Genomic DNA, 27,724 nt, shown 5'->3' with positions numbered 1-27,724 from the left:
GGTGTGGACTTGTTGGGCCGAAGGGCCTGTTTCCACACTGTAAGTAATCTAATCTAATCTCATACTCATAAGGATAATGCTCCATTTAATTTCAGACTGTTACATGCTACAACATTAAGAATTGTTATTTTTGTTTGGATTCTTCATGCCCAGGCTTGGGTGGTCTTATTTTGCACTCCTGTTTCTCTGTTGGATGGAAATATATGCTTTCTGGTTAAAATGCACATTTTACTTTTGTTTGCAAATTCATCAGTATAAAAAAATGCAAAATATATACTCCATGCTACACTTACAGCTTCTTCTATTCTGACTTGCAAAGTAAGAGTTCAGCACATTAGAATCTTTTAACTGAGTCAATGGTTCCTCAGGAAGCAGGCATATCTGTACCCGAGGGATTCTGTATCACTGTTATGATTTATAAATAAAAGTGGTGACAACAAAACTGTGGGATATAAAGGCCCAGGAATACAAGCTGTTGTAATGATTTTGGGGAGAAAGTGCGGACTGCAGATGCTGGAGATCAGAACTGAAAATGTGTTGCTGGAAAAGTGCAGCAGGTCAGGCTGGAGATCAGTAATGATTTTGGGGGTAATGTTTCTATTAGATACGTCAGATCTCAGAACAAAATCTGGCCTGATAGATCATGTTTTACTTTCTTTTAATTTGATGTGGTAATCTTAAGCACACAAAACTGCAGGTTTTGTTGTAACAGTTACAAAAAATTAGTTTATTACACAAGATAAATGAAAAGTAAAATGCATCAAACTATCTAAATTTACACTGTTTGAAAGATTTCATAGCACATGGAAAGACAGTGTCTCACCTACTCCCCACTATCAATATCTAACTTATTGAACTCCAAGAAATTTTCCCTTCCCTGTAAAATCTGAGTTTGACTCAACTGCTTCTTCTCTATCCCTGTCCTATGAGATGTGTGTGGAATGATATTTGTACGGGAAAGGAATGGGAAACTGTACCGAAGGATCTGCCAACCCGGGATATGAGCTAATGAAGATTTTTTTGTTTAGCTTCCAGGCACCAGTGACTTTCACCAGGTGGGAGGTGGGAGGTCTTGCAACAACTGCCTGATCCAATAACAATGGTCACTCAGTTAGATAAGAAGCTCTGTGTCTGCACACTGAAGGCTACGTTTAGATTTTGACAGAGGTCGTGGCCTCTGTACAGAGCTGGTATGTGCAGCTGTGGTCCTTGCAGGGAGAGTGAGCAGTAAATGCTGAAGGAGTTGTCAACTTTCTGGCATCACAGAGGCACAAAAGCAAGGGGCAAAAGGTTCCAACATAATTGGTCGATCACCATGGCTCAAGGAAGGGCAAAACTGCAATAGGAGTGTCACAGTTAGCTTCCTTCAATCCTTCATCCTCTGACTATCAAGGCTGCTTCACCTTTGCACTTCTTCCCTCAAACTTTGTGGATGGGTTCTAGTGGGCAACCTATATTCTTGTAAAGAGTTACTCACCCTGTCATGTGACCCTGAGATGGAGGCAGAGAAGTAATATGACTGAAGCCATGTACTCACCCCTGAGTAAGTTGCTCTGCTTCTGAAGATGAGATCCCGATGCCTGGATGGTGTGCTGTAGGGGTCTTGCTCTGGTCCTCTATTCATAGCTCTCCTGAGAAAGGTGGACCTTGAAAAAGAGCTAGTACACAAAGAGCTCAGAAGAGAAGCAGAACATAGAGGAGAAGGTGGAAGAGTCAGAGGTGAACGATTGAGTCGAGATGCCCAGGCTGCAGAGGGAACTAGCCTGGTAAGGCCTGGGACATGAGACTCTTGTCCGAATGCAGTCAATATGTGGAATCATCTGAACCAGGCATGTTTCACACGAGTCCTTTGAACCCAGAAGGAACAGTATGCTGTGGAACTCATTGTGAGTTGCCTGGGACAACATGTCAATTGAAGACACAGCCCGAGGACATAAAAAAAATTACAGCCAAAGAAGGAAGCACATCTGCCCAGAACTTTCAACCTCACCATTCACAAATCCTTACTCCCTTCAACGTTTCAACGCTACTCTCCTTTACCAGTTTTAATAAAAGGAAGCTCACACATCAAGCTTCATGGATCAAGATTTACATTTCATTGGACAGCACGGTGGCTCAGTGGTTAGTACTGATGCCTCACAGCACCAGGGTCACAGGTTCAATTCCTGCCTCGAGTAACTGTCTGTGTGGAGTTTGCACATTCTCCCCATGTCTGCGTTTCCTCCGGGAGCTCCAGTTTCCTCCCACAGTCCAACAATATGCAGGTCAGGTGAATCGGCCATGCTAATTTGGCTATAGTGTTAGGTGCATTAGTCAGAGTAAATATAGGTTAGGGCAATGGGTCTGTCTGAGTTACTCTTCAGAGGGTCGGTGTATACTTGTTGGGCTGAAGGGCCTGTTTTCATACAATAGGGAATCTAATCTAATCTCACATGTTGCTGGAAAGGACAACAAGTGCTCCATTATACCTGCTCAGTGCTCTGCTCATTGTGACGGTCTTTGCTCTCAGCACGTCTTGTGGCCTTGAATGAGATGGAGTTACCTTACATTCTTGTCTCTGTTTTGACTGAGATATTAGAATGGTGGCTGTTGTTGTAAAGGTGTCTGTGGGGGCACAATCCAGTAGTTGATGCATTGTCATCGATGCTGGGGCATGCTGAAACCCAGCTGCATAAATGGGGCAAGTTGGATGATGCTGGTGCCCCATGGGAGGTCAGTACCTCAGCTTTTAAATGATACTCTGGGTCAATGAAGCAGGCCACATTAAATATTTCAGCAATCACAGACTGGCCAAGTTCACATGGTGCAGCATACAGCCCAAGAGCACCAGTGCTCAGTTTCTGCATTTACTCTGTGCTGCTGCATATAGCTCTCAGTAAAATCAGTCACTTTCTCATCTGTTCAAAGCTCTGACTTATGGTGACACACCTATTGAACAGACTCTTCTATCGTTAGCGCATGGCCTCCACACTACTCTGGGGAACTCTGACATATAGAAGGATGTCTATTCCTGCTGGCCAAGGTGTTTAGATGGAGTTTAGTCTGCAGTCAGCTCCAGTACTTGGCCTGGTGTTGGTAATGGAGTCAGGCATAGCATCTCAACAAAAGATCACATCATGACAACTAGCCTTTGAGAGCACAGAGCTGAAGCTTCCAAATGCAATTCTGTTTTTGAAAAGCTGTCAGATGGGGCTGGAATGCAATGCAACCCCTTATGCGAATCACCAATTTCTTATGGATTCCAATCTCCACAAATACTCGTTTTGTGGTGACAATGACATGCAAGTATGGACCCAGTCCTCCTGTCTGACCCTCTCTTGGCTAAGATAGACCCCCACTTCCATTGCCAAATTGGAAAAACACAAGAGAAATTGAGCACTATTGGCCTCAACACTGTGGCTCATTGATATGGGAAGATGCAAACCCACATCAGCACCATGACTCTGAGTCCAGCTGAGGGCTTAGTATGTACCCAGAATATACTCTGTCCATGTTCAGGAGCAGCATGCACCTTCATCCCCCTCAACTGCTTTGTCAGTTGATGTTTGAAAACCCAAAGGCCTGTTCTGGGGACTTAGCATTGCAGTGGGTGTGTTTAGTGAATGAGATCATTAAATGGCTCCCTACATTGGAGCTAGTTTCTGGGGATCACACCTATCACTGTGTAGATGTCCTCAATCTAAGGCCTTCTTCATTTTCTTTTGCCACCCTTTAGGAGGGATGTCCTTCCTCTCCCTTGCTACATCAATGGTGAGCTCCAAGTTCACACACAGGAAATACAGTCAACCTTTCCCTGAATTACAGCCCTTTGTTTTTCTTACTCTATCTTTCTTTCACCAGAAAATGCCATTGAACTGTAGCCACTTTAATGGCTGCCATGGTTAATGTAAACCAGACTGACTTCTTTCTGCCCTATCGGTTCCTATTCCTCAACTGTTAATTAGCTACAGGTAGATTGGGCAGCCAATTAGCAGTCTGCTCTCATAATACCTTGAGTCACAATCTCTGTTGTTGTGTTAGATTTGCAAATAATGGAGCCCTCCAATATTGAACCTCCCATATTAACACTAAGCAGTCAAGACAGAGTTAGATGATCATTTGAAAAGGAATATTATTAGATTACCTACAGTGTGGAAACAGGCCCTTCGGCCCAACCAGTCCACACCGACCCTCCGAAGAGTAACCCACCCACCCATTTCCCCTCTGACTAATGCACCTAGCACTATGGGCAATTTATCATGGTCAATTCACCTGACTTGCACATCTTTGGGAAGAAACCGGAGCACCCGGAGGAAACCCACGCAGACACGGGGAGAATGTGCAAACTCCACACAGACAGTTGCCCGAGGCTGGAATCGAACCTGGAACCCTGGTGCTGTGAGGCAACAGCACTAACCACTGAGCCACCGTGCCACTCAGTATGCATGGTTACAGGCAAAAGGCAGGAAAGTGGAAGACATACTGGGCTAAATGGCCTTTCACTATATTGTAATAATTCTGTAAGCCTATGAACACGAAATGAACAATCTCAAGTGCCACTTTGACTACATCACTGGTACCTATAGATCCTATTCAGGCAAAGATTGCAGCGACGCAGAGCCAGTTCTGTTGTCATCCTTCCTCCCTGACGTTAGGAATTGACAGACATTTCTCTGTTTACAGGAGAAATGGAGCAGGATTAGGCCATCAAATCCTGCCCCTTCCCCACCAAGTGTGATTTATAAATCAGTAAGCATTTAGCTGTAGTAATGCATTAATCCAATTTTCTGTGCTATCCCCTTACACTGGAGGGTCCAAACTCCTTGCCAAAGCTGGACACCAATGTCCCAGCCTGATGGAGTCCAGGATATTTTCACCGATACTTCAATCTCTCAACATAATTTCCACCATTGTAGGCTGAGGAAGGGCTCACCTCTAGTACCCTGGCATCCATGGAGTAATTTGCCTCAACAATTGGACAGATATTCTGTCCCTTACAAGGTATTGGTGGACTTCCCAGGAAGTGGAACCTAGGCACTATCAGACCCCTACTGATTTCCTGGAGCTTTCATGAGGTGTTCTGCTGCAATCCTAGCAAGAAACCAGTCATCAAAGAACTTTTAATTCATTCCTACGATACTTAGATACAGTAAGCAGAGTACTCTGTGGGACTTTCTCCTGTATACTGTATTCTTTATACAGTGGTGTAGTTGGAACCAGATATATACAATATGGAAAAGATGCTTTTAAGGAAAGTTTCCCCTCCCCCATTCGCAGAGGTATGTAGATTAAGTCCATCTTGTCAGCCTGGTACAGACTAGCTCCCAATGTTTAACTTGTATCCACCATGCAAACATTGCTTTAAAAAAAAATCTGATAAACCTTTACATTATAGAGAATGATTCAAAACAGACTGTGTGGTCTGGCTGCAATTAATAAAAATGGGTCAGTTTTTATGCACATGTTTAACCCATGGAGCCCCTAACTGAATCAAGTTCAATTATATGATTCTAACTGACTGTTTTTGGCAATGGATTTTTTTTTCCACAGGCCTTTCAGAGGGATTTTCTCTGCCCCCATGGCCTACAAACAAGAAAAGCATACCTTGAAAAGGTCACAGCAGAAATAAAGAAGTTATAGAACAGATTAAACTTGTCCACCTCACCTTTCCTCAGATTAGCTTGCTTGCGCAGTTCATAAACCACCTTGCTAATAGGAAACAAAGAATAACAATCAATGAATTTGTAGAGTATTGACGAGTGAACAATAATCTTTTACTGATCACAATATTTATAAAGTATTATCTTAGAATGTCTCTAACACCAAATTACATGGATGCTGAAGTAAATTGATAAAATTCAGGGAAATATAAGAAAATGAAAAGAGAATTAGCTATGGAACAGAAGAATCATCATTGACATATAATATTGAATGTTGTTTATTAGTTTATACTGGGAATAAAATAACAATTATGATTGTTGCTTCGAGAGTTAACCACTAAATGAAGCTCAAAGAGCTAATCCTGGTCGAATACTTGGCCACACATTGAAAGCTTCCCATAGTGAAGGGAAGCATAGAAATAAAATTCTGACTGTATTACATGATGGTTAGATGGTAGGATTCATTTTCATAGCCTAGCTAAGGTGTGAAGAGGGCAGTTATGTGAAAAACATCACTTTGTCTGACTTTCCCATTCTGTGCCTGTGAGGTTCATGGCTTTACAAACAGCAACAGAAAAACCAGAACATGACAGTAGATGCTTTTATCAACACAGTAATGCCACACTTCTTGCTGCTGCTTTTCTCATCATGACCTACTTGTGTTGTTCCGTATGGTGGCCTCAAGTGAATGTGATATCCAAATTGCTATCCCAATAGCACAACTGTACAGTTCCCAACTAGTCCACCCTCATTTTGACTGAGACCTTTGCAAGCATGCACTTTTTCAGATGGAAGCCTCAATATTGTACAGAAAGAAGAATCCCATGGTATCAGAAGGACTCTGAAGCTGTTTTATTGTCTGTTTTCTCTCAGTATTGGGTAGCACATTTCTAAAATTAACCATTGGAAGTGGAATTTAAATGGTCATTCACCTGCAAGCACTTGAGTCATTGGTACTTGTTTGGAGAAAAATCATTGCACTTTTACCGTGAAGCAGGCAGAATGGATATTGATAGGTTTATGGTATGACCTGCTAGAAAAACTGTCAAGCACAGAGCCTGTGGATGTTCAGGACATAGGATTTGTCTTGGTCCTTCCATTCTGTCTGGAGAAAGAGCAGCAACAGTAAATGAGAGCACTACAAGCATCTGCAGCAGGGCTAGTTAAAAATCTATTCATGAAGAGACTGATTGAGGACATTGCTGTTCATTTGAAGCCATTTTCAGAAAGGCCTACACCTCCTGTTCAGAGTTGGCACTGTAGCGGTGAAATTCACTGTAGCCTGCACCACTCATGTATTTGTCAGTGTTTGCCTGTGTCTGATGTACCATGTGATTATAGGGCAGTTAGGGAGAGCAGAGAGGGTCACAATTGGAGTGTGAGCGGGAGAAGATATGAAATTGAAAGACCCAGTGCAGCAAATGTAATATTACAAAACATAATAATGGCTGTGGCTGTTTGTGTAAGCAACTTGAACCTCACACAGCATTGAACTCATATACTGAGTGCAGCTCCCATCCTTTCCATTTTCTTCTATCTCTGTCCAGGTCTTGTGCAGCATCTCCCTTAACATCAGTGGGAAGAAGATCTGTTTGTGGGCTCGCGACTCTTCCAAGAAGACCTTCAGTGCTAATTATATATTGAAGTCTTTACAAATAATGCAGCAGAGTAAATGACTGCTCACTTTTAAGAGTCATGATTTGGAGATGCCGGTGTTGGACTGGGGTGTACAAAGTTAAAAATCACACAACACCAGGTTATAGTCCAACAGGTTTAATTGGAAGCACACTAGCCTTCGGAGCGACAATCACCTGATGAAGGAGCGTCGCTCCGAAAGCTAGTGTGCTTCCAATTAAACCTGTTGGACCAAAACCTGGTGTTGTGTGATTTTTAACTTTGTACACTTTTAAGAGGATCACGCAATCTATAATCGGTACCAGAAAGACTGGGAATCCTGCACTCTGATTCAGAGTCAGTCATCATTGCAGAGACATGTGGACTGCTCTCGACTGAGATTTGGTTGAGCCTCACAGACATTATTGGATGGCAGCCTGTTGTTCCATGTACACTCAAAAAAGCCTGCCAAAAGTTAAAACTGGCCTGTGTAAATCTAAAGAGTAAGTGTTAACTTGTTGTAAAGAATTAATTGGCCTAAATCTACAGCAGCAGCTTCCTAGCAGCATCTCCAACTGGCTGTTACAATTCGTGAGACATGTAAACAGCAGGCAACTGACAGACATCATCAGGAAATTCTCTTACATCTTACAAATATGGTGAGATAGTGTACAGGATTCAGTGAAACCCTAAAGACAATTCCAGATTTTGTGATTACATAACAGAGATAAGCTTTGGAAGTGTATTTCTTCTTATGTAGTTCACAAAAATACATGGACATATTGAAGGGAATTGATCATGTAAATGGAAGTAAACGTTTTGCGATAAATCACTTTAACCTTTTCTAACATGCTTCTCGCATTTACCTCCTTGAACTAACTTCTAAAAGTTTGATCTGACCATTTTTCGTATTTTTCTCTGCTCGAACTCCATGTTTATTTCTGAAAACAAAAAATGCAAGAGATCACAGTGGGTAAGGTCACATGCATGGAGAGAGCAAGCTAACGTTTAGATGACTCTTGATCAGAGCTGACATGAAGTGTGGAGGGGGCAGCATTTATGCAAAAGTGGGGAGGGTGGAGTGATGGGGGAGAATGGCTGCGAATGGCTGCTGATAGACAATTGGAATTTCTGTTGTAGGGAAGAGCAAAACGCCTTCAGGGTGGGCATTCCTCAAAGAGACATGGCAGTTGATAAAATGGTGAGTCATCTAGGCTCAAAACATTAGTTTGCTCTCTCTCTCTCTCTCTCTCTTTCTCCCCATGGATGCTGGCTGACCCACTGTGATTTCCAGCATTTTTTGTCTTCAGTAAAGATTCCAGCATCTGCAGTAATTTGCTCCTACATGTTTACATCATTGGGTCTGATGCAACTCCCTTCTGGACAGTTCAGCACAAGTTCACCGACACTGACTTAACTCATTTTCTCTCCTAATTTGTATTCTGTAACTTTGTGCTTTCTCTGTAGTTTTTAATTATAATGAGAAATAGAGGCAGGTGGCTGAGGGTTGGGTGAGAAATTCCTTTTCAATGTCTCAATACTGAATTTGTCAGAAGATTGAGACACATTAATTTTAACATGGGAAATGTTTGTCTCATCTCTATCCTGACCTTCTTTTAAAATTGCTTTTCCCTGATACTTTTTCTTCTGCATCTGTGGATTTCCAGGGGAACAGATGGCGCAACTTGTGTTTGTATATCCGTCAGTGTCACATTCAAACCAGCCACCATCCAGAATTCACAAAATGAAAGATCTTCACCCTAAAACCTGCCAGTCCACTGGGTGGGCCAACCATTCACTCATGCTCTGTATAATGATGTTCCTTTTTTAAAGGATCTTGTGAGAATATTGTTCCAGCAGCTTTGCCCAGCCCTTGTCTGTGTATGTAGAGGATTGATAAAGCTACAAGGAAGAACATTGTGACGCGGAAACGAATGCACACTGTTTTGATTTTAAATAAAAGAAATAAGGAAATGATTAAAATAAAACATAACAACATATTTCCTTTTATGGTTTTTGATTCATTTCTAAAGCCAGTTACAGGAATTCCAACCTGCCGTTAAGAAATGGTTCAGTATTTATGTTATATTTGTTTGAATTGTGTTCAAGTTAAGCTATGGGCTAAATCCTGGCTTTCAATTATTTTTATCATATAACTGAATGTTGTGCAATGCTTTTGTCTTCTCAGCACTTTACCTGAATCCCCTCCTGATTCTGGATCCGAGCCGTACTCCCCTCAACAGGTGAATGGTAAGCCCCATGTCTTCCTATTAGGGATTGGTTTGCTCTAGGCGCTACCAAACCTCTGTCTGAATAAAGGTGTGACCACATGCCTGAATTATCAGTGAAAGCAGCCATTTATTAATATTATCAAAGCCCTCAGCTTTTGTTTAGAGCTTCACTACACTGAAAGGCTTGCCGTTCTAAAATTAGTGAGTAAACAAAGCTAGCAAATGAGAAAAACTGCAGTCGTGACATTGGAAACCTGTAGGGTAGAGAATTACTGGCCAGTGGGCACTCTGAAATGAAATGCTGGGGACTGAAGGGGAAAAGTTAAAATAGTTAAAGGGAAGAGAGTCTGGATGATAAGAATTTCTGCTTGTTACAAGCACCTGTGTTATGTTTTAATGAGCCTTACCTGTGCTGCTTGTGTTGTTGGAGTTGCATTGCTGTGCTTATCAAATGTTCCTTTCGTCAGAGATCCCACAATTCTGAAGTTATTGGTAAGTTATTTACCTGCTTTTGTAATTCTGTGTTAGATGTTTAAGTACGAGCATGGGAAGTGCTTTGTGAACTGTACAGGAGAAAAGATAATGAAAATAAGGAAAGAAGAGACTGGATGAAAGGGAGGGAGGGAGAAAACAAGAAAAAGGAGAACACTGGTTGAGAAAGAAAGGAGCGGGATTGAAGGCAGAGAGTGGAAGAAGTGACAGATGAAGATAAAATGGAATGCAAATAAAAACAGTAGAACAGTATTGTTCTAGTCCGATTGTATGGGATTTTAAATTCAAGGAGATGGTTTATAATTAATGCCTGTGTAAGCTAAGGTCTTCCTTTTGTAAGTGTTATGTTTTACTGTTGGAGATTGGAGGGGAAGTGGGAGAGGCTTACCGTTTATCCCGTGGGGAATGTGAGTCGTCTTTAAGACCATTATTGTGTTACAAGGATGTATTTTCCAATTCCTAGTACCGATAATAGGCAGCAGCCAAGTGCAGCAGTCTGAAACACCCAGGACATCTCCAAAGGGATAGCGAGCTGGCAGTGGGGAGATCTCTTGCACATAGCCAAAAGGGTGCAATGAAAGTGGAGCAGATTTTAGCTTTCACATGCTGACAGGTAATGGTGTATGACTGATGAGATTAGAGGTTGATCAGGGAGTACACTTTCTCGAATGGATTTTTAAGTTTTCAAGTGTTTGGATGTGAGCGCTAATAATAGAACAACAAAGATTTGGATTTATATTGTGCATTATTGTGCCTGTCAGAATTGTTCCCAATAACATTGCAGTTAAATACTTCTGGCATGTACATAAACATATGGCAGCAATAGAACAGGTAAAATATGGATAATCTGTTTGTGATGGCGTTGTTGACAGACAGAAGCAAAACTTCACATTCTTCCATAGGCAATATCTGCCTGAACCAAAGGAACAGGTAGACAGGGCAACAGTTTAACAGTTCATTTACAAGGAGGTGCTTTTCACAAGACAGCAGCCCCTCCGTACTGCAGCAGACAGCACCTAACATATTGAAATCTTTCTCTAGAACTTGCACCCTGAACCTTCTGACACATTGGTTGCTGCTCCACAGTGACACCTGTAAGGCAAACAGGATGTTGGACTTTGTAAACAGATCAGTGGAGCATAACTCAAAGCAAGTTGTGCTCAAATTATATATTGCTTCAGTACTGCTTACAATCTTGCCCAGAGATACCTGGAAGTCATTAATGTCTCTGAGGTGGTTAACAGAGCAGCTATAAGGCTGGTCCTTAGAATAAGAGATTTGAGATAATGGGGCCAGATTGGAGAAAATAGAGCGTTTCCAGAAGTGCCTCATACACAAGCTAATAATGACTGGAGGCAAGGAAGGTTCAGCACATTAGTTCAAACTTAATTGTGACAGTTGGCAAGTGGCCATGACTCAACTTCTTATAAAGCAAATTGAGAACTGATATCAATTATTCTTCATGTGAATAACTTCCTGATAAGGAGATGGACTTCTGGACAGAGCAGTAGATATAACAACTTTGAATCAACAAAAGAAACAGTCAGGATGTTTCAAACAGGTCTGGAAGTATGAACTTGAGTTGACCTTTCTTAAACACATTTATGATAGTATTACCTGAGAACGTTCCAACTGTGTCATGTGGACACTCTCATTTGGAGGTGTATCTGAATATAGAGATACTGAGCTAGATGGGTTGTCAGAATGCAGGGAGGAAATCCTTGTGATAAGGATCACATGCCTTCCGTGGAACTGACCTGAGTACCATTCATTTATACAGAAGGAAAATCAGACAGACTTTGTTCCAGGCGTTTGATCTTCCCTGCAAGATTTCCTTCTCTGCAGCTCATGTACAATGACCTGGTTACAAGAACAAAGATGTAATTTGTTGTTGTTACGAGGTGGCAGTTTTAATTGTATGGGCCAGCAGTAGCACAGAAGTGATTGCAGTTTCAGGGAAGCGCATTAACTGTAGCCTGGAGGAGGGAATCCATTCTGCAGGCAGCGGGAGTTAAGGATGGTCCTCAGGAAGGGTAATCAGCACAAGGTGCACCTTTGGTAGCCTCCCAGCTCAGTCCTTTCGTGCAGTACAAGCATAATGGAGCCTAGACTGGAGATAGCAAACATACAGTACAGTATTAAGGGGCAAGCCATTTGATTTGAATATGGTGCAGGAATTATGGTGCTTGATTAGCCATGCTCATGGATGGGTATCCCGTTAACCTTTTTTGCTGCCTGCTGTTTCTCAGAATGTCAGCATCCAGCCAAGACTGTCTTGTTAAGTGGCTGGGGCAGTAGTCAGTTGTGTGAATGACTGACACCAGATAAATATAAACGGCAGTGTTAAAAGCTAGGCTTTACCTCTAAAAGGAGAGCAGCATTGGGCTGCCAGAAGCATTGGGAACTGAACAGAACCAGGAAGAAAAACCGAAGAGTGACACAACAGGGAAGAGATCGGGCTCCCATGTTTAAAGTTGCTGCACTGAAAGCCTTGGTGAAGGATGCGGTGAAGGAAGGGAAATATCCTGGGGGCAACAGAGCCACCTGAAAACAGAAGTGGATGAATGTGGAGCTAACACCGGGCTGACTTGATAGAGTCAATGACAAGATTCAACGACCTCACTCAAATGGCAATGTCAGTGACAGAATATTCAAATTCCATGTCTCACCATTGTGTCACCAACTTCAGACACTGCTTAACTCACGTTATCCCCAGTACCCATCTACCAACTGCTCTATTATCTAGATTCATACCTGACACAGGAACATAAGGGACCATGAAGTGTTGAGGCAGGGAAGGCCATTTAACCTTTTGAGCCTGCTCACTCATTCAGGTATGTAGTTTTCATATACATTAGAAATTATGTAGCCATTTAACCAGTGTATCCCCAGTCAATCCTGTCCTGGGGAAAAGTCTCTGGCTATTGCCTCTATCTGTTCCACTCATGATCGTGTATACCTCGATCAGGTCTCCTCTTTTTCTCCTTCTCTCCAGAGAGAAAAGTCAGAGCTTACCTTTCCCTCCCTCCTGCAGGACAAAGTTGTGCACAACTAGAGACAGTCAGAGGTAATTGGAGGGTACCATCTTCCACTTTCCCACAGTGGAAGAGATGGCACTGACTGATCATGGACAAAAGAAGTGCTGAAACCACCAAAGACGACAGTATCCTCATATGTAATCTTATAGCCCATCTCCCTTCCATCCCACAGTGCCTCTGATTTAGAGGTAGTGAAAACATGCAGCCCTTATTTTCCCTCTGCTTTTTACCACAATCGTTCTCATTTCTTTCTCCTTTTTGATAGCCAAGAACCATAACCTGGCCAGGCAATGGAGAAACTCCAAGAACTGAGTGAATATGAAGATACAGCACCTGGATTTCCACAACCAGCTCAAATACAAAAACTGCATAAACTTTAGAGGATTTCACAGAGATGCAATCTGCGTGTGATCAAATACTGAGAACAGGTCACTTGAAATGAGGGCACTGAGCAGGTCTAACAGAGTTTGCTGGAGTGGGGAGATTACAAACAAGTGATGCTGAGGAGGACTCTTGGGGAGGGCACATTGATCCCAGAATGTATAGAAGACATCGGATGTGCACAATAAAATACTTGGTGCATTGGTCGACTGCTAGAAAGTGTCAACACAATGCTGGTAAGAAGGAATCCATGCCAACTTGGCACAGAGGTTTCCTTAGAACTTGAGGCCCTTCCTTTCCACGGAGGAAGTGGTAACCAATGTATCATCATTCTTGTGTTCCCAACCATAATGCAACATTTGTTGACTGATGCCTCAGTTTCTCCCATAATGCAACAGCTTCCAGCAGTAGGTGAGTGCTGTAGTGGAAGCTCAGCGTGCAGTCACCATGGCTGTGGAGCACAGGTGTGCAATGGGGCTTGCAGTCGAGCTTTTTGTCCTCCAACCAATTGCTGGGATTGCTGAGGTATGGCTCACAGAGACGGGCAGTGGCTCCATGAAGCATGTTGTCGTGTCTCAGAATAACATCATAACTGCCGCTCAACCCTTGCTGTTGCCTGTCACCCGGTCAGCGCTGCCTCTCACAAACAATTTGAAGGTGCTTCATTCTGATTCTGGGCCTTCTAGACCCTGAGCTGCCAGAGATTGTCTGATTCTCAACCACTGAAAGACAACAGCCTTTCACCAGTCATGTTACATTCACGGCGGAATGCAGCCAGAATCAAATCCATGGCTACAAGAACACTGGAGACACTCACTGATAAGTGATTCGTCTGAGCAAGAGAAAGAGAGACTTTACTACAGGCTCAGAATTGAATCCTGGTTGGTGAGTCAGAATCAATGACTTCACTGTACTGCTGGATGAACAGCCAGCAGGCACTACAAAAATAGCAACTTGGATTACACCCAGTGGCACACACGAATATTAGAAATAGGAGGATAAAGCAGACGAATTGTGGCTGGAAAGTTGGGACGAAATGGAGGAGTTGGGACATTGCAAATGACTGTAGAGATATGGGACCTCTACGGGTTGGATGGTTTACACCTGAACAGAACTGGGACTGAGTTCCTTGCACGATATTTTGCTCGTGCTATTGGGGAGGGTTTAAACTAACTTGGTAAGCGTGTGGGAGCTAATAGAGAGTATCAGAGAGGAATTCCAAGGTGCATCAAATTTGAGAGATAGATTGCTCTACAATAGAGAAAATTAAGTTAATTGGTGGGTTCAGAATGTGTGAGAAAGTAATGAAATAAAAGTCAGGGTTACTGTGCAAGTATATGAATGCACAGTGGTAAATTAGTTTGTGAGTTGCTGGCAGATTGCCAAGTGGGACATGGAGCTGTGGCTAGAAAGGAGACCTGGCTTCAGGAAGGTCAGGACTGGTTGTTAAATATTTCTGGATACAAGGGAAACTAGAAAATAGCAAAAGGGTGAAGGTGGCATATTGATTAAGGAGAGTATTGCAGTGCTGGAGAAGGAGGATTTGGAAAGGGGACAAGGACAGAATTATTTAGCCAGTGCTAAGGAAATAAAAGGTGCAGTTCAATTGCTTGATGTGGTCAATAGACCATCAGCCACTGAAAAATATGTAAAGGAACAAATTTGCAAATAAATTACAGTGAAGTACAAAAATGGTGCAGTAGTTATAACAAGGGACTTTAATTATCTGAATATAGAGGGATAGTAAAAGTCCAATGAGAAAGAAAACACTGCTAGATCTGATTCTTGGGAATGACATGATCCAATTGGATCAAGTGTCAATGGGGGAGCATTTGAGGGACAGTGAAGATTTAGGGTGAGCCAGGAAAACGACAATGGACAATCCAGGCCAAGAAAGTTAATTGGCAGAAAACTAGCGTCAGAGGAGTAAGATTAGATCAAGGTTGAATAAAGTGGAGTTACGGTTGGCAGGAGAAGAAGTAGCTGGAATATAGGATTACCTTCAAAAACAAAATGATTTGGGCATGTTGCAGGTACATTTCCTTGAAAGGGAAATGTAGGGCAAACAAATCCAGAATTTGCTGATGACAAAAGAGATGGTTGTGATAAAGCAGAAAAATTGTGCTTATGACAGATATCAGGGAAATTGCTGTTGAGGACCAAGCTGAATGTAGAAGGTTCAGAGTGGTGGTGGGAAAACAAAGAAGCAAAGAGAAAGTCTGAAAAGAAATTGGCAGCTAATGTAAAAGGGAACTCTAAAGTCCTCTAAAGGTATAAATAGCAAACAGATGGAAAAATGAGACATTCAGGCTGGTAGAACAAAAATAAATGGATTTAGACAGAGAAGCAGAGAGAATAAGCAAAGTATTAAATATGCATTTTGCATCTGTGTTTGTTGGGGAGGAATATGCTACCAAGGCCATGGTGACAGAGGAGGACATTTAGTTTCTAGCGGGTATAAACTGATAAGGGGTGGGGCTATTGGATAGGCTGACTACACTTAATGTTGACAAAGCACCAAGACCAGATCAGAACCTTCCAGATTTCCAAACTAAATGAGAAGGAATGTCTCAAATAGCCAAGCAACAATTTTTCAAGGGTGGTGCCAGAGGATCAATGTTCAGTCTCAGGCTGTGGAGTCACTGTGAGGGTCTGTGCACACTGCTCACTGTGCAGATGCATTGACCTCCTATTTCAGAAGTCACTGCCAAGCACTGACACCAGAGTTCCATGGAATGACAGGAGAAATTAGGGGGAATGTAGCGGAGTACTAGAGAATTGCAAACATTACAGATGGTGCAGATACATTGGGCCAAATGGCTGCTTCCTGGACTGCAACAATTCTGTGAAGAGAGAATGTCCATGATTTTTCTCACACAAGATATTGTGAACATCTGTAACTTCAGTGGGAGGGACCAGAAGTTCATCACTAAAGTTATCTTCACATCAAATGCCAAATTTCAGTGAGGAAACCTTACTGAAGCATGAATGTCTTTCATGTTGGGCTGGATAATATGAAGGTATCAGAGTCTCACCTGCTTACCTCCCTTCAGTTGTCCTGCCATTATTAGGTGATACTCAGGCGGCCAACTCCTGGCCTCTCCCAAGATTAAGATCTCTAGGGACAGAAATCCCACCCAGTGACAGCTCCAATCAGAGCCCAGTAGCTCTTTAGAAAGGCAGTGGCCATGGACAGGCCTGTTGCCCGGACAGCATCTGCTGGAGCCTAAAATTGAGGAGAAATCCAGGCCACGTGGAAGTAATGGCAGGGAGGATTTTTCGAAGAGGTTTTTGGTATCACGGAAGGGGATCTTCTCAAAGAGCCCTGCTCTTTTATGATATTGTGTACCTTCATTATCTTTGAATGAGTGACCAGTCTTTCAGGAGATGACATATATCCAGGACAGTTTTACTCGTTGCGCTTACTGCATGTTAATAGGCCTGCCTGGCACTGCATTAATGTCAGTGACTGCAGGGTGAGGCTCATCACAGTAATCATTAATCACCCACTTAAAGGCTTAAGGGGCAGCAGGAGGGCAAGGCTGACCACAGGCCATCCTGGCAGAAGCAGGAATATGGTGAACCTCCGGAACACCACCATCTTGCCAAAGAGGTAATGGCCTAGTAGTATTATCATTGGTCCATTAATCCAGAGACCCAAGTAGCATACTGGAACCTGGCTTGAATCTGGCCACGGCAAGTGGTAGAATTTGAATTCAATAAATATCTGGAATTAAAGAGTCGAATGATGACCACAAATCCATTGTCAATTATAGGGAAGACCCATGTGGTCCACTAAATGTTGTTTTGGGAAGGAAACTGCCATCCTTATCTGATCTGGCCTACATGTGACTCCAGACCCACAGCAATGTGGTTGACTCTTAATTGCCCTCTGGACAATTAGAGATGGGCAATAAATGCTGGCCTAGCCAGTGATGCCAGCATCCTGTGAATGAAGCCATAAAAAGTCCTGCCTGGATATAGCCTCCTTCCTGAAAGCCATTCTCCCCCGCCTTGTACTCCGTCTTCCAGAAGCTAGTCCTTTCACGTGTGGCCTCAGTTTATCTTCTAAATTATACTGCACTCCATTGGGAAAGTCTAATGCATCCTGTCTGGAAGCAATTGGTTTGTGAAGAATCCACAATATCAGCAAACTCCTTCAGCCCCTGCCCACACTTCCTTGTAATTTGGCAACATTGAAGAATGAAGAGAGTATTAATTGCTTGCAAAATCAAATGAGAACTTCAAATAACGCAGAGGGGTGATTCCTTTTTGCTGGTGAACATGCAGCTATCTGAAATTAACAGAGGACTTTAGCTGAAGCTCCAAGATGAAGTGCAGGCATCAAATTATGATTTTCTAGATATTAAAGATATCAAGGGATATGGGGCAGATGTGTGAAAATAGCATTGATGCATAAGATCAACTGTGATCTTGGTGAATGGCAGAGCAAGAACTGGCGGGCTGAATGGCCTGCTCCTCCTATTTCTTATACTCTGAGCACAGGTTGCTTCATTTTATCTGCTTTTCCGATGGATCAGAAACAGTTCAAATTCTGGTGTTGAAAATGGAAAGTCATCATACTGTAGCCTATAAGTGTTACAGCAGTATCGATGTATATGTGTACATGGGGATGGAGTGGGGTTACCTGATCCATACTTGACTTTCCAGGTAAGAGCTGTCGATGTAGGGAAATGTTTCCAGGTTTTGTGAGGATTTGCACTCTGATGTTCATTTATGCATGTGCTCAGGTGAACAATAAAACTCCAGCTACATTGACCATAAGTTACACTGAGGCCAGAATCAGTTAAAACTTTATCCATAGCACCCCAACCACGTGGATTAATTTTAATGCACCAGAGATTAACTCACAATCAGTAGTAATCACCTTCTGGCTTCTCTTTTCCAGTTGATATTTAATGACAGCTTGTTTGAGGTTTGATTCAGTTTTGCGCTCTCTCTCTCTCTGTGTCATTGAGGCTCTCTCAAGGACATTTCAGATTGTATTAAAGGTAGAAATTTGAGCAGGCTTTAATTCCAATTGCATGGACTGGATTTGAACCGAAATTGCAGATGTAAAGTACCAATTCTAACTCCAGCACCATGTAATCCCATACATTTAAGGACACCTGGGGAAAGGGGTGGAACCCTGATATTTAATCTCTTAATTACAATAATAGAGATTTTATTTCTGCCGATATCAATTCTATAATTGATTCAAAGTTGTGTTCAGTTCCAGTGTCTGAGCTTGTGGATCTGAGAGTCAGATCAGGTGTCAAAGTCTCCAGTCCTGTGCTGTTCCTCTTTGTCCTCCTCCTAGGCTGCTGCCATTCAGCAGGCAGCAGTTCTTGGTGCCTGGAAGCAGCACATTCAGAGAGGAAGGTTGGAGTAAGTGAAGTGGGTGAGGTGGGAATTAGGAGATCCATGGTCAGCAGCTGCTCACGAATTGTGAAAGAGCAGAAAGCAAGAGCATAACATCGAAATTGTGAAATTATTCCCAAAATTCTTTCTTTACAAGTATGGTTTTTAAGAGGGTTATCCAGATTAGAGAGGCAATTTATAACAACTGTTTGTTTAAGAAACTGTGTTTTTAAAAGTGAGAGAGTTATTCAGAATGATAAGAAACAGTACACCTTGTAATGTCAAGGAAAAACTCCCTGCATTAAGTTGGCAGGAAGCCAGAACAAACATCATAAAATCTGGGATACTGCAAACTTCATAGCAATTTCCACACTCCAGCTTTCTGATACTGTTTGCATTCCTCCCTATTTTGGATGAGATACAAAAAGATATTCTATTTTATTGCCATCTAAGATCTTAAAAATGATTTTTTTTTCTTTTATTTTCAAAAGTCACTAAATCCTCAGGCTTTCACCCTTTGGTTCCTCAACTGAAGAGTCAAATCTCTTGCAAGAAGCTTGATAATGGATATTGGCACTTGAATGCTGAGGACACTTCAACCAATCTTACTTCTGTCCTCCAATATTTAATCCTCACTTTTACACTGTGGTCAGTTGCTAGCTCTGCAGTCAAGCAGACCAAGTAAAGGGAGGTAATTTCTGCTCTCTCAAATCTATTCAGTGCCTGAGCTGGAATTTCTTCAGCGATCATTCTCTCTCCTCATCCTTCCTGGGTGAATGAAACCAAGCTGAAGCTCAGCTCAGTTTGGTATCTAATTTAGATTAAACCTTCTTACCTGTATGAAAAAACAAGAAACACTTGCATTTATATAGCATTGCTCACAGCTACAGGATATCTCAAAATTGTTCACAGCCAATAAGTATTGTTGAAATGCAGATACAATTGTATTGTAGGAAAGTTGGCAGCCAATTTGCACAAAGCAAACTTTCAAAACACCAACATGAAAATGACCAGATAATCTGTTTTTGTGATCATAATTGGTGGATAAATATTAGCCAGGCCACCAGGAATACGTCTGCTGCTCTTCAAAATGGTGCCATGAAACCTGTAACCAGCTGAGCAGGCCTTGGTTTAACATCTCCTCTAAAAGGGAGTTAAGCAAGTAGGCAATTGTAGCATCATTTTATAAGACCAGAGTCTTAGTGAAGGCAAGAAAGGGGTCTTCAGTATTTCTTTTGGGAAACAAATTTAAAAACTATGGTACACTTTTCTTTAGTTGACATGACATGGAAAGGCTATGGGAGAGAAAAGACTTGCCCATCTGATGTTAGTACTAAATAGCCTTGTTTTGAGTTTGAACAATGCTTAAATCCCTGACACAGGACATGAAATTCCTGTTACTGGCCATTATTTTTTATAATTATGATTTGTGATTCCTGCCTATTATCCCAATCTATTCTAAATTACAACATCAATATTTTATACTCAACTTTACTGTGTCAACTGTCATGCTGTAGTTGTGGGCTCTGGCCACTAGGTGAAACATTTCTCTCTTCCAAACACAACCATTGAACCTGCAATTTATATATAGATTAAACATCTTGCATAGTTGCACATATCTTGTCAGGAGTCACTTTATCATGCAAATTCTCTCATCAAAATGTATCCATCTCATAGTGGTGCAAGCCTCCTGTCCTTTTTTTTGGTTAGTCAATGCAACTTCTCTGTACATTTTTGTGCCGTAATCAAGGGATTTAAAAAAAATTTAACCTTGCATTCAATCTTCAAAGAGAGGTTACTGTTTAAAATGCAAAGACCTCCCAGCTACCCTCCCAAGATGTAAGATATGGCACTGTTCTATCAAACAGTTTGCACAATGAAGCTCCTAACATTCAGCCTATGGCTGGAAGCTGCTGCCTCAATCCAAACTTCCACGGTTTGTGGCTGAAAGCTCTGAGGACAGTTGTGGTGGGAGGGGTTTGGTTACAGCAGGTAAGGATGGAAACTTGTTGAAAGGTTTTCCTGGCAGTGACCGGGAAAAAATGCATATTATCTAAAATAAATACTCAGCATTACCTATTTTAATAGATTTACAAGTCACATGAGTGTTACTAAACAAAGACAAATTTTGTCAAAACTTTTTGACTTGCATGAAAACGTCAGTGTAAAAGAGAAAGACAAGTTTACTCTGTATGTGAGTCATACTGTGCTCATAGGTTGGGAAGTGGACTCTGACTTGTAGAGACATTGCCATCGAGAATGTACCAATTTGATGATGACTGACAGTTAACTGCCAAGCATTGTTTAAATTTAAACCAAGTAGATTGAATCTGATTGGACAAGACATTAGCCTGCAGAATGAACTAGAAACTAGTTGTCACCGATTTTGATCAACTGAACTATACCCTGTACAAAGATCAGGGCCCAGTATATTAATACATGCAGCTTCCAGTATGCACAAGTGTGCCATAATGCAAGCCCAACTGACAATTTTAAGTTAATTGTCAGCATAATTCTTACCACACTCAGGATTATTTAGCTAACATTGTCCAATCTCTTCTGATATTGGGCATTGTATTTGAAGTTTTGCAAGTATGGGTGGTTAGGCATGGTCAGTATATTGCTTGTTGTGAACAGACAAAGGGGCGTGCTTTTGGATGCAATACACAGACCTGTGCAAGTCATAGAGCCTCCTCACCTAACATCATGACAGCACTGAAATTCATAGAGCATTCAATATAATTTAGGTGGAATGCAGAATATCTTTTGTCTTGATAGATGCTGCCTATTGTCAGTAAAGCATACAGTGTGTTATTGCACATTCTTTGTAATTGTCCTGAGAGTGCACGACAGAAATCTTTCACAAAATCTTTTCAGTAATACCCAAGGTTTATGCTATTTGTTTGAAGAGAATTGCTTTTATGTAACTGTCCAAGATTCAGTTAACTTGCTCTAATGTTCACAAATTTATTACTTATTTAGAATCATCCAGGGTAACAGCAATGCAGATACTGTCAGTTATTGGCAAGTGCAGCTGTTAGAACTATTACTGGTGAATCAACAATGAGATGACACTTAGTATGAAGGGAAGTTTGCTTAAGCATACTAACTTTTAAAGCATTAAAGCCTGGTTATCTTCTTCAGCAGAATCTCATCTCTTGCGTACTATGACGCCTGAGCATTTATGTCACATGACACCCCCTTCACGTCTGGAACATCCTGCTCAAGCACATCTCCAACCACCGCACCCTCATCAGCCGCCCAATGCACATTATCCGAATGTCCCAAGAGAAATGTACATGAAGGCTGAGCCAATGATGTCCCAATATCCAGTATCGGGAATATCTCCAAATGAGCTCCATCAAGCCCAGCAGTCACAAATGCTTCATCAACTTCTACAACATCATGGATCAGAGTAAGATGTGTGTGTGTATGTGTGTGGTCTTAATGTGTGATTATAAAGTAAAAGCATTGCTGAGACCAACCTCTGTAATATAAGAAGCATCCTTTTTCTTCAGTGAGTACTGCAGATGCTGGAGATTAGAATCAAGAATGTGGTGCTGGAAAAGCACAGAAGGTCAGGCAGCATCCGTGGAGCAGGAAAATCAACGTTTCGGGCAAAAGCCCTTCATCAGGAATTTTGCCTGAAATATCAATTTTCCTGCTTATTGGATGCTGCCTGACCTACTGTGCTTTTCCAGCACCACACTCTTGATCCTTTTTCTTCAGTCATTCAACATGCAGTGGTCTTCATGATCCTCAAGCTTTAGATCTTCATGATTTTTATTGTATTCTGAACATATTTCTTCCCATCAAGTGCATCAAGAATTCAATAGTTAAACAACTGATGGATATTCTGTTGATCGTTTAGCTGCTGCTAATTTGGTGGCTACCTCAGAGGGTCGGTGTGGACTTGTTGGGCTGAAGGGCCTGTTTCCACACTGTAAGTAATCTAATCTAATCTAAATCTAATGTTTTTGTAAAGTCCATCGCATTTGTGTTGACTTTGAATTTAATGTTGTGAAGTATCTGATAAGCATGAACTCTGAGCCTGGTAAGGAAGAATTTTCTGATGAGAATGCATGAATGAAATTTGTCTTTTGATGTCGCCTTCAAATCATATCTCATTCTGTTAGTCAACATCCTTCTGTAATCTGACCTGAATGATATTTTGTCTCCACAGTGGTATTCCTGTGCACCCAGCCAAGAAGCGGAAACATTCAGACTCTCCTCCAAACACTTTAAACACTCAGATATTGAATGGAATGATAAAACAGGAGCCAGGTAAGAGCCTCAACTTTGTTTCCTTATGAGATTCATTTCTTAGCCTCGAGCCGTCTCCCTCTGTTCTTTCCAGGTCATAGTCTCACTTGTGTGCAGTGAGTAAAATTTTGAACTAAATATTCACAGGTATTATCTCAATTGGCTTGCATAGATCGGGAGACAATGGGAAATAGGTGTCTATAGGTAGGTGCAGTGGTTCGTGAAAGTGTCTCTCACATTCCTGAACTGATCATTTGTTCTGACTACAACTGTTTTGAGACAGTTCTTTATAATGCTGCAGGTCTATATGACTCCACATGGCCTTGATGTCATTCACTCAGTGACACATAATCCATTTAGCCCACATTTGGACTTAATGCCAGTTTGTTTCTCCCTGATTCTTCTTAAAAATACAACTTAAATCCAAATTTCAGTAAATTCATTTAGAATTACCATCAACCTACAGAGTCTCTTGTGCAAATATCTCCCCTTTCTATATATTCGAGGTGATTCTCCTTTGGTAGTCCTTCTGTACTGTTGATTGTGTGTCCTTTGGTTCCTCTGAAAAGATTTTACAACTTTTGAAGTTCCATGGGGATTTCACTATAAGAGATCATGTCATTTTAACAAGACTTTTGAAAAAAAGTCTTTGAAGACTAATAGATGTCCTCATAGCAAGGACAGAAGTTTAAAAGAATGTGAATAAGGTACTTGAGTATTTGGAACAGTTGCCCTGAGACCTAAATTCTGACAGAGAAAGAATATGAAAGGTAAAGAGGTTATTAAGCAGAATGAGTGATTCAGGATGTGTACTGGCACCAGAACCTTGGTTTGCCATCATGACCAAACCTGGTTAGCATGAAGAGTGGTTTGTGAACTGAAAATTAGGCACCTTTTAGTTTTTCCAAGTCAATTTAAAAATAACCAGGAAAGCTTTAGCCTGAAACAAGTTCAAAGGTCAGTTTATTCTGCAGCTGTTGCTGAAAGTTACTCAGTAAAAGAAATGATACCATTATGATCGAAAATTCAGGTTCAAAGAGTAAATGTAGCCAACTAAAAGATACTTATAAAATTAAAAGTAAGCTCAGTTGTGTCATTGCAGACCTGTTAATTGTTTAACAATTTCACTTTATGAGATGAAGGAGTTAAGAAATGAAGACATGATTCAGCATCTGTAGTGATTTCTGTACTTGAAGAATTGGAGGTTGCTTGTACCAGGGGACTCAATAGGTCTAGCAAGCTTTGGAAGAGAGAAAAAAGGTTTCAAGTTCCTAATAATTGGGCAATAATAGCACATGTAGATTGCCTGGATGGTTTCAACAGAATTGTGGCTGATTTCTGAACATCATTCTCAATATAGTCCCTCAGCATCCTCTCCTAGGGTATCTCTCAGAGTCTTTCCTGGGAAATTCTACTCAAAGTAATGCCTCTTAACTCAAACAAAGCAAAATGACAACCTTAGTAAAATAAAACTAAGAACTGTGGATGCTGAAGACTTGAAACAAAAACAGAAATTAGTGGAAGAATTTAGCAGGTCTCGTAGATTCTATGGGAAAGAAACAGTTTCAAATCCAGTAACTCTTAAATGTTAACTCTGTTTGCTTTCCATAGATGCTGCCAGACCTGCTGAGTTCCTCCAGCAATTTCTATTTTTATGACTGCTGTATTAACCTTGCTTAATCATTGTTCCACACTGCAAAGTCGATTATACTGAAATTCCCTGGGATGTCTTTCCACAGGATGTCTGTTTTTCTCAGAAGTTTTGAACTCTCATACCTTTGGAAATACCCATTGTGTTGTCCAAGGGTTAATGAATTCTAAATGTCCCACTTTAATTGATGCTGAGATGACATAATAGTCTACCTGCTGGCTGGCTGACAGTGAACCAGCAGAGTGAGGTGACTTCCAAGAGCCACTTTGCAGGATTCAGTTCTGAAGCAAAGTCAAATTGGACTCAGAATGTTAACTCTTCCTCTCTCCACAGATGCTAATAGACCTGATGAGTTTCCTCATCATCTTCTATTTTTATATCAGATCCCAAACATCCACAGTATTTTGCTTTTATTGCAGGAATCTGTGTCCATTGATCGAGACAGTTGAGCTTGCTTTACAAAATATGTATTATAATTACACAGACGTAGCATTACCTCAGCCATGCTTCTGAATGTCCTACTGCATTGCCAGCAGTACTTAGGCTGTGAAGATTGCTACTATTATATCTACCATCTCCTTCCAGACAACCTGCATCAATTTTCTACAGTGCCTTCTGATAACAGTGTCCATCAGATTATCCCTTTTAGAAACCAATTTAACAGTATCACCTCCACGAGTGGACAGGAATTTCTGGAGGTTCTCAATACTCCCAAAGCTGCACTTATTCTACCATTTTTTTTCATGCTGTCCTTTAACTAGCTGCAGCCTTTATTTAATCCCTGGCACTCTCCCATGGGTAACAAGAGTTCTCGGGAGTCATTGTCAGTGGTGTTAGAACAGCCTCACTGTTAATGCAAAGGAACTCAGATTTCACTGTCTGATCTCACACACATGATGGTCATTTGGAAAAGACATTAGAAAGTATCTCACACCTTTTGGAAACATAATCTCGCTTAGAGAAATTTAGAAAGAATAAAAACTCTGTGGTCAGAAAAGGCGGTCACAATACAATCTGGGTGAAATTCATAGAGGTTCTTAGAAGTGTTAAACTATGTCTTGGCACTGTGTTTCCTGGGGAGCAGATTTTTGTCATTGAGAGAAACATTTTTTTTCTGTTGGCTATCATATCAAAGCTCTCTCCATCTATCTTATTTCAGGGTTGATGCAGGACAGTGACAGTCTGAATGGCTCTTACCTGGACCCCAACTATCAGTGCATTAAATGGCAGCCTCACCAGCAGAACAAGTGGGCCACTCTCTGTGATGTCAACTGCAAAGATCTGTGAGTACAGCTAGCATGAATCTCTCCACCTTATTCATATTGCAGCTATTCACAAAGCAAGAGTCAGTGGGAAAATTCCTTAAGAATGCTCTCTCTCTCTCTCTCTCTCTCTCTCTCTCTAGTGAGGGAGTCCATCCACTCTCAACTTTCATTTTAGGTTTCATTGTCACAATATTGTCTGTGCATCCAGACTTGGATGAAATCGTCAGCCGAGTCAAGTAGCAATTGTGTATCCCCAAACAGCATTGAAGTAGACATTGTGTATATCAGTGAATCGACACATGCTATCATCACACACAGCGGAAAAATGGTCATCTTTCCTTAAATTTGAAATTCAAGCAGATCATAAAGAATGAGGGCTACATGCTAAACCTTTAGTTCTGGACCCATGGTTCAACATCAGCCAGAATTAGGGAATTACACACCCTTTTCACCACTGACGGTAACAGGGTAGTGTGAAACGCAATTGCAGTCCCAATCCTGATCCTTTTGGCATTGACCAACACTTCCTCCTAACTCAGTAGGAACTGGCACCAGACTGGCATTCAGTACAGGAGATGCCACAGAATAGCAGGTGTGGGAAATAGAAGCTTCTCACACTGGTACACCATTTGGCTAACCTGAGAACATTAGAGAATTAGTGCAAAGGCAGCTTCATTTACCATTTAATCCTAAATGGACGTATCCCAGGAGTTTTGATGTTGACTTCAATTAATTCAAGCAAAAAGTAAAATATTCCTTTCCCAAGCATACTTTTGAACAAAAAAAATTAAAAATTAACTAAACATAAAGCAGTCTCGGATTATGGTAGGAAGTTCTCCGAAACTTAGAGACAGTGTCTTGGAATGTTGAATAGCAAAACACAGGCAACAAGCAATCGACAGACCCTGAGGAATTGCTCCTCCCTACAACTCCTTAAATTCCTGTGCGTTTGTTAGAATGCACAACATGGGATTAATTTCTTGTTGATTGTCAAATGTTTCAGTATGAGCAATTGTGAAGCAATACCATGTAACACAATTCTGACAAACGCTTATTGCTAGCAACCGATAACATGAATCACAATGATTAGTGTAAGCGACTGTATAAACATGTGTGATAAAATCTCTTTCTGGTGCTTAAGAACAGTATAGTGACATCAATTGTTTTGGAAACACATCACTATATCATTTGCAGGTGCTATCAACATAAGGAAAATGATGCAAAACCTCCTGGTTCCTTCCTTTTGTCAAATAGCAAGCAAAACACAAGTTCTGAATGCCTTCCCAAAGACAATGCCTCTTCCAACCAACACAATTGGGAAGTTTAAAATTAAAGGGAAAATTTATATCTCCACTTATGAATGGTTAGGAGTGCCCACATATGAGCTACAGATGAGGATCTAACTGAATGGGTCAGAGAGCGGATACTATTCAGTTTAATTGTTGCACATTTTAATTGCTCTATTCTCATTATCCTCTGCTCCCACTGACTGCTGCCATGACCACACTGTGTTTGTCTGCCAGCCTCTGTGCATTAGCTTTGATGTATTCTCCATGTCCTTCTTTTCTAATAAATATTTCTGTTGTTCAGTTTGCTTCTACTCCCCTGATCATATTCAGAGCATCTCCAGCTGCCCTATCTCCAGGACTGCTTTGGCCATTCATCTTCTATACCCACCCACGAACCTTTGCTGGCACCACCATTTGGTTGACTGGGAAGTCTAGAAATCATAATTTTGGTCCTTGTTGCGAACTCTTACTCAACCTCTCTGCAATCTCATTCTGAACCA

At 41.4% G+C, this 27,724-nt stretch overlaps 1 protein-coding gene across 11 annotated transcripts in view; it reads left to right on the top strand.

The window, feature by feature from the left end:
• myrf (myelin regulatory factor) overlaps positions 1-27,724 on the top strand; it is a 230,023-nt gene that overhangs the window by 134,038 nt on the left and 68,261 nt on the right. For 7 of the 11 annotated variants that reach the window (XM_043706033.1, XM_043706036.1, XM_043706034.1 and 4 more), the window contains 4 exons: positions 9,442-9,503; positions 21,901-22,171; positions 22,940-23,040; positions 25,830-25,953. In XM_043706033.1, the coding sequence (XP_043561968.1) occupies positions 9,442-9,503; positions 21,901-22,171; positions 22,940-23,040; positions 25,830-25,953 (558 nt within the window). Of the gene's footprint in view, positions 1-9,441; positions 9,504-9,591; positions 9,977-21,900; positions 22,172-22,939; positions 23,041-25,829; positions 25,954-27,724 lie in introns of those variants that run through there. The other 4 variants (XM_043706031.1, XM_043706035.1, XM_043706041.1 and 1 more) reach the window with 3 other exon arrangements.

The sequence above is a fragment of the Chiloscyllium plagiosum genome, chromosome 16 (genome assembly GCF_004010195.1).
Source record: "Chiloscyllium plagiosum isolate BGI_BamShark_2017 chromosome 16, ASM401019v2, whole genome shotgun sequence".
Taxonomy (NCBI): Eukaryota; Metazoa; Chordata; class Chondrichthyes; order Orectolobiformes; family Hemiscylliidae; genus Chiloscyllium; species Chiloscyllium plagiosum.
Note: the sequence above shows the minus strand (reverse complement) of the source record. Positions and strands in the feature narration are given on the sequence as shown.